Genomic DNA, 12,504 nt, shown 5'->3' with positions numbered 1-12,504 from the left:
ATGTGGAATAATGAGGCTTAATCTGTAGCCGTATTGTTATGTTACTTTGTCATTTTAAAAACTATTAATTGTGTCAGGGCAAAGTTGCCCTTCATTATTATCAATTTACCATCTGAATAGAACAATCTGCAATTGAAAGGTGATAAATTAACTCTTGCAAGGTGTCTGCAACTGCACAGAACAACGTGAGGCACTTTTTGTTTAGTAACTGTTGATTATTTTGAAGTAGAAAGATTTGTTGAGACAATCGGCAAATTATGCAGCAGATTAATAGGCAAGGTCAGTAAATCCAGTTATGTGGGAACTGAAGAGACCGTAGAATCTCGTAATTCAAATAGCCCTATACCTTTTTCAACACAAGGATTTAGGAATAGCGCCCTATGCTAAAACGGGGCAGAAAAATATGAACTAACATAATTTGACACTCCATAGATTTCAAAAATGATATAATATATACATGAAACAATAGGTGAAAAATAAAGCTATGATATTCCAAGAATGTGGCAAAGATAGCAAGAAGCCTGCCATTTCATAAGTACGTGGAAACTCAGCAGGACGACTCCAACAACAACAAAGTGCAACTAGAAAAGTAAAAGGATGCATGAGTGGCAGTTTTGGGAGCAGAGGCTAACTATAAGAAATCTAGCACAAATAATAAATCAAGGAGACAAAACATGCCATAGATACATTGGTGACGTCTGGACATGGAAGTGTGATGTTGGAGGCTGAGTAGACCTGAGTGAAGGACCGCTAATTACCCAAACTATAATGTATACAATATTCACAGTGGAAACTGTCCAAAGATTAATCTTATGAATGGAAGGAATGGGTTGAAGCCTATGCTTGTTATGGAAGTAAAAGTCAGGCTGGAAGTAACAAAGGTAAAAGTGTAAAAGGCAGGGAGGCTGAAGGGATACAAACTATGGGACCAATAGTCACACTGTGGCTGACCCAGTCTCTGGAGAGAGGAGCAGCAGTGTGAGGCTGGGGGATACACCCCTCTGAGCTGCGCAGCGCCCTATCACGTGTCTGAGGAGCCTGCCATCTTTGGATATCTATGTGACATCATGTCGCCTCCACGTCATCGCGCCAAAGTGATGTCACAGGAGACGGGCGACAGGATTGGCCTTGGAAGGAAGGCAAAGAAATCCATCTAGTAGTTATGCTCCTCAGGACCACCTCTTCCCTCCAGCAGTTCAGGAACGGACTCAAGACCTGGCTGTTCCTGTGAACAGATCACCACAAAGCAGTTAGCACGTCCAGCGCCTTGAGGGATTTGCCGCACTCTACAAACCCTTGATTGATTGAATGCATTCGGTATTTGTTAACATACCTGGAAATATAAGTACGGAATTACAGGAAGCACGTTCATCCAGCGACCTTACGAGCTGATGGTTACGGAGCGCACTAAGTTAATAAAGGAGCCCGGATGAATCTACTAAGAGAGCTTTGCCGAAGAACACGCCAGTAGCATGCCCCTGTGACATGTTCTGCGGCGGAAGCCTGCTGGCTTTCCATTCTGCTCCGAGGGGCAGAGAGCAGCTGTTGGGTGTCCCTGTGAACCTAAAGAAGCAATCGGGTCTAGTCCTATCCATGGTGACGGATAAAAGAACAATTTGCTGAACAGTTTCAATGAGGTCGTGCCAGGTGACTCGGCCTCATCTGTTGAATATAGTCTCCAATTTACCACTTCTAGAGCCCCGAGTCTATACTGATGAGCGCCAGGGCGTGAATTGTCACAGAATGCACTCAAAGCCGTGCAGAGCCCACTTATTATTTATACAGCACGCTTTATATGCACGTCAGTCGGTGTCCAAGCCGTCTCTGTTTTGGAAAGTATGGGGAAATGAGGCACGAGGTGAAGCTATGTGTCCAGAATCACACGCTGTGATCAGGCGAGGGAGCTGCCATTAGAACGTAAATCTCGTGGATCCAGAACACTTTGGAACACTGAACGAGGAGAGATCTAACTTGATGACGGTTTAGATTTTATGGATTTTCAAGAGGTCAGAGCAACACAAATATGATCAGCTTCATAACATAGTCTAAACCCTGAAAGCATTTAGTCAAAACGCAATCTTTATAGATGACATTTAATTGTGCTTCACCTTTTACACAGCGCCACGTGAATCTGCAAAGCCCGTTCCTCGGCCGCCCACTGAATGTGTATGCTGCCTTGAGAGTTGAGAAAATATTGCATGCTATTGTGTCCAACAGATACATCTCTCCTGCTACTGTCCAGGCTACTCGCTGTAGTGGTTAGCCTTTTGACGGAACGTGGAAGGGTGAGAGAGGACAGGAGGGTGTATTACACAGCATCACAACACCAGTAGCTAGCCTGTGTGTCATGGGCCAGAGTGCAAGAGAGGAAATGCCAAAAATGCAAAATAAGCAGGGGTTCAATGGGTCATTCAGGCCTCTGGACCCCGGTGCCACTGCACCTATTGCACATATGAAAGCTACGGCCCCGCACAACGCCTTCCACAATCCACCAGTGGTCTTGGAGGGACGTGCAACAACATAACCTTATTGTGTTGGGATGTGAATATAGGGACACTTCTAAATGGGATACAGAAATAGTCTACTGACACTTTGGGCGCGAACTAAGATTGCATCCCCCCCCTCCTTTCACCCCCCCCTTCCTCCCCCTTCCCCACCACAGCAGAGGTCGTGGGCAGCCAATGCGGTGGCAATGGACCCCTTAGTCAAGGAAGGCCCTATTGAGGGCCAGCCCTAGAGGTAGACAACACTACAGCTGATCCCAGACGAGAAACCGGCCTCTGGCTGGTGTGCAATATTCACTCCCACTCCCAAACCATGCCCGACGCCTCTCTAACACGTGTCTACAAGATACTTCAATGTGGATCGCTAAAACTATGCACGGGCCACCTGCTAATCGAGCGGTGTTTCGTGAAACCACGTGTAAGCACTATGACATTAGTATGCTTAAGAATGTATCTGCGTATTCAGCTTTCATTAGGCTGCATTTCAATAACCTGCCGCGATAATGCGATGTTCCCCAAAGCAAGTAAAAGATTCGAAATTAAGTGCTCTGCGGCGACATGGATGGCGACACTTTACAAAATTATATATATATAAAAAATAATCTATACAACTTCGACGGATCAGTAAGCGATATTGTCAGCGGTGAATGATTGATAAATGCCCGTGCCCGATTGCAATCTCATGGTCTCTAAGAAGTTTAAAAATAATAGATGGGATGAAAGGCCACGTATAGAAGACGGATACAATTTCATAATGTTCTCTCCTAGCAGACACATTGAACGTTCAGATAATAATCCACTTATGTGTTTTTTCGCACAATAGCACTTTGGGGGAAAACTGTATGGACATAGGTTTTCCAGGTGCTAATCTAATTTGTATTTTAGCGGGGGATAAATGAATCAAGAAGCTGCTATTTAAGAATGTTAGCATTTTCTGTCTTGTATGTAAGTGATATTTATCAGTTTCTCTCGGAATTTTAGTATCGAAATGTTGCACAAAAGATATTTTAATTGGTATAGAGGAGACTTCTGATGGAAGAAATGTTGATTGTTATGCTTTTATCACTACATGAATTTGTAATTTAATGTTTCCATCTATTAAAATAAAAATATATTTTAAAAAACTTAAAAGCAGCAGTACTATAATTAAAACGTATAATAATCATGTTGTACTACCCTCTAGGGATAAGGCTGCTGTTGTAAATCGCCCACTAATGATAACCAGGAGGGAGGGGACAAAACGAAGGAAAGAGTAATTATCAGCTGTTAACGCCCCACAGCATGAGAGCAATGAAGCTTAAAGAATCTCCCCAAAACATCGAGAAACAAACATTGCACATCACATGGACTCAATGTACTTTATCTTAGTACCACAGAACACAGATGATCAACACTAGTGCTGGCGCTCTAAGCAATCTGATAGGCTTCGCCTATTAACGCATTATATAAATGATGCTACTACGTCTTCTCTCTCTGTACATATGTAATCATCGCGTGCTCACGTACCCTGAACACACTTCCTTCACACCCCCCCCCCCCCCCTCACCCCACACCCCCCACTCCTGTCACAACATTTCTAAAATGAGATCTTCTTATATGAAAGTAAGGGTGAGGGACGGGTGTAATTAGTGAATGCTCACAGTGTCCTTTGATGTCCCCAGTTTCTTCAGCCCGTCCAAAGGCAGCAGGTCTGCCGAGTCCTTGTGCATGAACTGCACCGACTGCTTCATCCTCCTCTGTTGCCGGAGAGCTGCTGCCTCCCTGATCTCGGCCTCCTTCCTCCCCGAGTCCGTCAGCATGCCCGAGTAGAACATCTCGGTGGCCTGGCCCCTTCACGAGCTCCGAGCCGCGCGCACAGATACGTGAGCCCTGCCTCGCTAAGAGCCCTTCACGAGATCCAAGCCTCGCGCGCAAGTACGAGTGGCTGCCCTCGGCACGAGCCCCTTCAGCGCTCCACGCCGCGCGCGCATATACCAGTGACTGCCCTTCAGAACTAGTGCTGAAAGACTATCAGTCGCCCAGCCAGTGCTGCGGGAGGAGGAGACGTCATCTGGTAACACGGGGCTGTAGATAAACAGCCTCTGACAGAACTTGGATGCAAAGGGAAAATCATGCTAACTCTTTATTGGCTGAGCCAGACACAGCATCTGAAATGACAGCAACTAATTGGAAAATACACTTACAAAGCGGACTTGTCATTTAAAAAAAGAAAATAATTAGGTTGCACGTGCAAACCTCCCACGCGACTGCATGCATACAAGGGAGTATCGAACAACTGAAAAAATGACAGGATAAGATGAAGAGCTTTACTCTTGTTAAATTATCTTTACTAGAGAAGGCATGCACAACAAACATTGAAAAAGCAGGGTTCCCTTTTGTATATGTAACTGCGCGCACGTAGCTAGAAGTCCCATAGAGTGAAACCGATCACACATGTATACCTGCCATAGATCAAGACTACAGCCTTACTGACCTCCAGAAAATTATATCCACCGAACTACACACGAACAACCACCCACGCTTGGACACAAACGGACACACAGACCATCTGGCATAACGTCTACTGATCAGTGCTGGAATTGGAGAAACAAATTAATCCAGAAACCCATAACTGACAATTACGAGAAGGCTTTGAGGAATTCCCCCACCAGCCCAAGACATTTTGGGTAAAAATGTTGCATTCTGCAACACATTTTCCATTATACATTCAATTGTATTAACTTTGAAAAACTAGTAAATTATGATTTCGAGTGCACCAGGATTCAAGTCTTTGTTGGGGTCTCTTAAATGATTCTCTCACTATCACTCCAACAGTGCCCTTCATCTCTTCACATACCCCTCTCTCACATGTATTTAATTTATTTTATAGCGCCTCATATCAGTGTACTTATACCAGTCTAGGGTGTCGGAGCACTTTACATCATACACAAACACAGAGGCAATGACTCATAGGTGTGTAAATCAGTGTATAGAAAATGGTACATACAACGAAGGGGACTACAAGGAGTAGGATTCATGTCATCCATGCTGGTAGGTATTTTTTTAAGACTACTTGGTCTGGAGAAGCACACACTCAGGATTCAGAATGTAACACATAGTGGTTAGGGGTTGGCTTTACTAATAAGGATTGATTTCTACCCAAATAAACCCTCTTTGGCAACATTAGGAACATTAGGATAATGAAAGACTCTGAAAAACACATAACTTTCTAAAATCTTTACCATATAGCTTTCAAGCAGCTGTTTGATGATACTTCATAGCTCTGGGTTGAATTATGATTGTAAATTATGAACTGCACAGCAACGGAAGGGTCTCTGCGACAAAAGCAGCAAACTGCTAAGCTATGCACATAAAATATCGTTCTGTGATCTGCATGCAAACATCCTTTGCAAAGCTAACTTAGATGAGTCAAAACTGCTACTAGACAAAACTCTGATCTCTCTCCAAAAGGTACATTTACCATCAGAATTATCTTGTCGTTTTTATTGTTTCCTGAAAAGCACATTATTTAACATGCAGATCATAGATTTGTATTTTATTGAAATAGGTAAGCAGACTAGTGGTCTATCCATGAAGCAGCCATCACAGAGGGTAAGAGACTATATCAGAACCATAGTAAAGCATGTGGCATATGCCAAACTAGGGAGAAGCATACAAAGATAACCTGAGCACCCTGCTACTGAAAGAAATCTGCGAGCGTCCTGGGAACGGTTGCATGGTATCACCCTTCATCAGCCAGGCTAGCTTGAATCCAGTGGTGTAGTGAGCATGGGACCCACGTCTGGGCATATCCTTCCCACTTAGGGTGACATATGCAAAAGAAACAATTGATGGACGGAATGATACAAAATGCAAACATTCACCCCCAGTCACAAGGATCTGGGTTTAATCCATCATTCTTTTGCTCACCACACCACCCCAGTTTAGACCCAGCCATATGCAAATCAGTCTTGACCATGTTCCTTGTGGGAACAGTCCAGCCCAAACTGTCAAGCCAGGTCCTCCCTGGACCGGAAACGAGCGTCCTGGGACCAGTTTCAGGGTATCACCCTTCATCAGCCAGGCTAGCTTAAATCCAGTGGTGTAGTGACCGAAATCTGGCATATTACCTATTTTATATGTCCTTGCTGAGTAGTCACAAGGAGGCTGTGGAGGCGATCCCACGGAAGTTACCTTTTTTTTGATAGCATGCTAGGAAAGGTGAATATTTATTGTATATATTGTCAGAAGTTGACATCTCTATTTTATTTTTTAGCCTAAAAGGGTTTCTCAGTGCCACCAGTTTTACAATGACCATTGGTATCTGAAAGATGTGAGATGGTCGCTTGGCTGCTGGGCGTAACACAGATAGTAATTTTTTCCAGATAGGCATGACATAGTCGATATGCTTGGACCTCTGGGCGTGACACAGATGGTGTGCTTAGCCCCTGGGTGTGATACAGGGTGAAATTCAGACATTTAGGGAAAAGATTTGGATCTGGGAGATTAGGTGTAACTTGTGTTTGGCCACAAGGACCTGTGGTTCTCAAGTTATTCCTTTTTTACATGAACTATTGTTATTATCTTTGTCCCAGAGACAATATTGACAGACTATTGGGCGCACTTATTCCCGTGTATTGTGCAGAGCTTCTACTGGTCACAGGATAGCACGCGTTAGGAGCAGGCTAAGGAATTTGGTTTTAGAAAGTCATAATTTTTCCCTGTCAGTTTTTTAGGTGTTGCTTGTATGGACCACTGGGCGTGGTACACATGGTACGCTTAGCCCCTGGGTTTGATACAGGGTGTGCTTATTGATGTAAGGTATATTTGTATATAAATATAAACCTTTTTGTTTCCTTTTCTATCTTTCTGCGATCCTTCCGAATCCAAATAACTGACTAACCTATTAACCACTTAAAATTTTCTTGCATGTTTCACTATACTAATTCAATACTAATCCTCTATGGGTCCCAGAGTAGCGCGCTACTTGCCGAAAAAGCGATTTGACGCCTCGTCAGTAGTAGATAGCGCTATATAAATGCAATTACAATACAATACAATGTGTGATGTTGTGGTGTTGTTAAAGTACTGCAAACTGTGTTTTTTCCTAAATTGTGTTTTCATCGATAACACAGTGTTTCATATTTTTCTCACCAACCGTAATTGATGACAGAAGTCAATATCATTCACATACTGTTTTTATTGACACATTGCACTTTTTATATGTTGCAACCCTTCATATGCATTGCTATTTGTGTTTATGAAATGTTCATTTTGAATAGTTGATGCATCTTTAAAATGTAGTTACATAATTCAGAAACGGTAAGCCCGCGTATATTTTCCTCATGATTCAGATCGACACCAGAGAGTCCCTAAAACAAAGAAGCTAAGATAATGTGTCCTCTAAAACGACTAAACTTATCATGAAGACACCAATAAAACACATGCAAACCCGGTTCCCCACACAGGCAAAAAAACGTAATAAGGTTTGCCAAGAATGACATGAACACACAAGGGCACATACATTTCCCTGGCCAAAGGAGGGAACTTTTGACGCTAACATACTTGTGATGGAGCAAGGATTCACACGTAAAGCGACTTGCTCACATTCAGGAACCTTGTTTAATCTATAATGTCATTAATCAACCTGTTTGTCATTAATATTGCACTTTCACACTACACGCGGGTGTCCCAGAGATGCTTGCCTATGTGTCTATTAATCCTAATGAGGCTTGCATACTACAGAATCGCTGCTTCGCAGAAATCCAGTCTGCGCATGCGTCGGTCATACCCATGTGATGTGACGCACTCGTAGTTCTGGAGGGATTTTTTCGCACTTGCGCATTACTGCTAAAATGGCCGCTTTGTCTTTAACATGCTCTCTGCTTGCTACTGCCGCTTTTGCTCAGCTGTCTATTTCTGCGTAACCTCTAATGCTATAGATATTATAAAGTAAGGGGTGCAGTGTAGCTAATCATGGTGTACAGTGTATTCTTTTTTTCTGTGGTTTTAATTTGTTTTCGCTTACTTTTCATGTACCACGTATCTATGGGCCTGTGAGTGGGGAGCCGCTCCATCTTTGAAACCCATGTCACCCTAATCACGTGATGAGGGAAACCCTGAACCGCGCAGAAGCAAAACCAAGCCAGCTGGCTTCTGAAGCTGAGATGCACCTGGGAAAGTCTTCCGTGCAACGGGAGAAGATATTGGCTGAACCTAAAAAGATACAAATGTATATAGTTTATGTGTGTTCTATTGTTTTACACCTTTCTCATGCCATGGGAACTGGAATGTAAGGGGTGGGTACGAAAAATGAATATTAATTATGGGAACAAAGAATTTTAGGTGGTGACAATGACCTAACCACCTCTCCTGACCAATCCTAAGTTGGGAATCCTGTCACTTGCAACATTTGTGGGTGGTCTAGGGACCCGAAAATAGTATAACTAGCCTAGTTTTAGCTAGAGAAATTGTCCGACTTGTCCGAGTAGCAGACCTGTCACCGACCCTACGAACTCTATAGGTGATTGATACAGTGAGCTGCGGAGCACTCTGTCCATAATTTCCACAAACTCCAAGGGGTGGAATAGTCTTAAGTGCTGGCGAAGCACTTTGCTGGGAGATTCGAGAACCCAATCGGGGTTACTGGCGGATTCCGTGCAGAGAGGGAGTAGCGCAGGCGTTGCATCCGAAGCTGCAGGCGTTGGTCGTGCCCTTTGGTGAGCCCAGTCCTGATCCAAATCCTGAGGGGTATCCTGTCCTGACTGTCCATGAGCTGTACCTGCTCGCCTACTGGCATCCTAAGTCCTTGAAGGTCCTTGTCCTCGCCTTTTCCCAAACTGACCCGTGGCCAGGGTTAGTCCTCATTCCTGTCCTAGGTAAATATAATTGTGGGTGTCCGTCTATCTATTCTCTTATCTTTTCCTTTTAATAAAGCATCCTTGCCCATGGTATTTTCTCTGTCATCTCCAAAAGACTTACGTGCAAACTGTTTATTAGCTATGTTGCATTTTTCCCCTACCTGTAGGATATTATTGAAACTGTTTTCTTAATTAGTGTGATCTAACTTTACTTATGTTTAGGATCTGTGCTTAAATTAGCAGTTAGACTAAGATAAGTTTGATTCACTTGTACGAATTTAGCAATTCACTGACTAATATGTTTTGAACTCACCTACCTTAGTATAAACCTGAAAACTGAATAGCATGTTCCCTGTTACCCTTACCCAGTAGTTTTCCACTCGCACTCAATGGTGCTTGCTCTCATCCACAGTTACATTGTAGTTATAATCCTGATTATTGATATTCTAATCTGTATTAGTTTTATCCTCATGGCATTCTGATTTTAAACCTACTATATAAAATCTTTAAAACCCTTCAGGTGTCTGTGGTCATTATAAAAGGTATAAAGTGCTATTAAATGTATAAAGTATTTTGGTTATTCTTATCTTCTGTCCACTGCTAGCTCCTGATCCGTTAGGAAAATAGGTGCCTGTGGTAAGTCAGGTACTCTGGTAAAAGTGGTAAGAAAAACACATAGAATTACTGATGGTGGTGTGTAAACTCGCCCGATTCACAAAAATACTGTCATAAACACGTCATGGGCCCAAGTGCGTGAAATCTGGTAAATTAAAGAGTCGGGCGACCTGCGCGCTCTATCACTTGAACACATGAGAACATACATACAAACCATATACACAGGTCAAAAGAAAGATAAGAGAGAGGCATTATTAGACCTATGGGCCATTTTCGAGGAGGCGCAGATCGACAGTCCTGCATCACAGATAGCAACCACAACATCAGCACCTCCCCTGTAGAAGCCCAAATAATCAAATAAAACACAGACTCCGTCAGGCTCACATATAGAAGATTTTACTGTATGTGAATACAGGACAGCTGACTTAGCAACCAAGTGTCCAATTTGCAGAAGTTCAGCACAGCTTTAATTTCTATAAACCACAAAAAGTCGTTTCGGTACATGATCAATAAAATTACAAGTTCAACATAATTTCTTCGGAATTATAAACAAATACATCCAGTGTTCATCATTAAACAGTACAGGTTACATAATTATTCAATACACAACTAAATTAGAAGAAGCTAGTAGTGTTTGCCACCTGCATGGTGCAGGGTGGTGGGGCTCACGTGTTAAGTGATTGGGACAGTGAGGATATTCAAAGCATAAGAAATGAGGTACCCAATCCGAGGTAGACACTTCGTCTCATCTATATATGGTATTTTTATGGTGTCATGAACGGGGTAGTGAGCTAATGTTTGTTGCAAGTAGTTTCCTTGAGCAAGCCGTCATTACAAGCTGCCTAGTTTAGCCAAGTACATTCGTTTATGCAAGATCATTCTATTGCTGCACATATCATTCAGGCCTTGTCTTCACTGAATATCACAAAACATGACCAAGATAAGATTGGTTCCACATGAAATAAAATATGGTTTCACCCCCCCCCCCACCATATCCAGGTATGGGGGTGCTCTCTCTGGCACTCCCCGCATTAGGGTACGCTAACCCACTAGTTACAGAAGTCGACGGGCACCCCATACAACAACGAGCGGTTAGGCTCAGGCATGAGAGACTAACAGGCCAGCAGGCCCAAGCAGTCACAGAGGAACCCCAGTCCGGTGCAAGGGTACACAGAACACGCACCCACATTGATTTAGGCAAGCATACACGAGTGACAGGGAGGTCTGTAGCGGTTCTAGACGGTGATACAGATAGCAGGAGTGAGGAAGGGGGCCTCAGTGCCCCGAGATCCAATGACGAGTGTGAGTCTACAGGACTTGCCCAGTCGACCAAGGGAGAAAGACAGAATGTGATGGCTGTTCAAGGTAGAAGGGGCACACAACAACACCTGCCTCGTACTCTCAACCACTAGCCGATCAGAGTAAGAAGCAGTAGTCATGGCACTTGTGACCAATATACCATACAACTTTGTAATAAACAGGAGTGACACAGTCATGCCTAAGGGAAGAGACGGTCCCCTTATTGGAAGACACAATGGGTATACAGGGGTTACCGGATACAATGTTAAGGATCCCCTTTACAAAACCCCTCGAATTAAAGGTAGGAGGGATTAGAGTGAGAGGACAGTTATTATATTCCCCCTCAGCCCGACTAATCTATTAGGATGAGATCTGCTAGCCAAGCTAAGAATGCCCATCAAGAATACCGACGAGGGGACCATGGCCTTATTTTCCCCAGAGGCTCCCACCATAGGATCTGTTGCATTGAAACACCCTCTCATCACAATTATACCAGCAAAGACACTCCCTACCAAACAGACCACCTTCACTGAGGCGGTCTTGGCATACATGGGAGGACTCCTGGGTGTTGGTGAACTCGTTCGGCAGTAAGCACATCACGCAAACCACCTCCTAGGTGAGACAGCTAAATGGAAAATAACCTTTACAACTAATTACACACACATCTACGGGTTGCCTAGGACAAAGTGAGAAACTGGGAAAAAGCATGTGGGGGCAGTGGTCGTAATGGCTAGATCCCTTGCAATTTTTTAAACACCAAGCTCAGTAAATGCACCACCACGGCACCTCCAAGCGCTTGGGTGCAGTGGAGATAAGGTTGCCTAGTGCGATAGGATGCATCTGCCCCTAAGAACCCTCTCACCTGTCAAATAAAACACCTGAACGCGGAGCTAACGTAAAGAATGCTGCGCACATGGAAGACAGAAACCCACAGCGAGGAAACGTCCCCTATGATCACAGTGAAAGGAAGGCGGTGTATGAGATGAGCTGGCAGGCACACCCTCTTCTCGGCGACTCACAAGGACAATCGCAAAACCAGGATCAAGCCCAGAGAGGCACTGCTAAATAGGTCCAACACAAATTGAAAAAGACTGCCTTTGAGGGGGTTGCTTTGGCCCTGAACGTGCAAATGGCACCAGTCTTAAAGAGGGCTCCACCGCAAAACACCAGAGGGTTTCAACCTAGCTATGGCGGCAGAGGCCAGGGAGGTTGGCAGCAACAACACCCTAGGGAATTATACTATTAAC

At 43.8% G+C, this 12,504-nt stretch overlaps 1 protein-coding gene across 1 annotated transcript in view; it reads right to left on the bottom strand.

Annotated features, from left to right (window-relative positions):
- NRIP3 (nuclear receptor interacting protein 3) overlaps positions 1-4,438 on the bottom strand; it is a 274,148-nt gene extending 269,710 nt beyond the window's left edge. The window contains exon 1 of the mRNA XM_086955990.1: positions 4,145-4,438. Coding sequence (XP_086812116.1) covers positions 4,145-4,318 — 174 coding nt within the window. The 5' untranslated portion in view covers positions 4,319-4,438. The remainder of the gene's footprint in view (positions 1-4,144) is intronic.
- Between the last annotated feature and the right edge of the window lie 8,066 nt (positions 4,439-12,504).

The sequence above is a fragment of the Lissotriton vulgaris genome, chromosome 2_1, assembly GCF_964263255.1.
Source record: "Lissotriton vulgaris chromosome 2_1, aLisVul1.2, whole genome shotgun sequence".
In the NCBI taxonomy this organism is placed as follows: domain Eukaryota; kingdom Metazoa; phylum Chordata; class Amphibia; order Caudata; family Salamandridae; genus Lissotriton; species Lissotriton vulgaris.
This window is presented reverse-complemented; position numbering and strand designations above follow the sequence as displayed.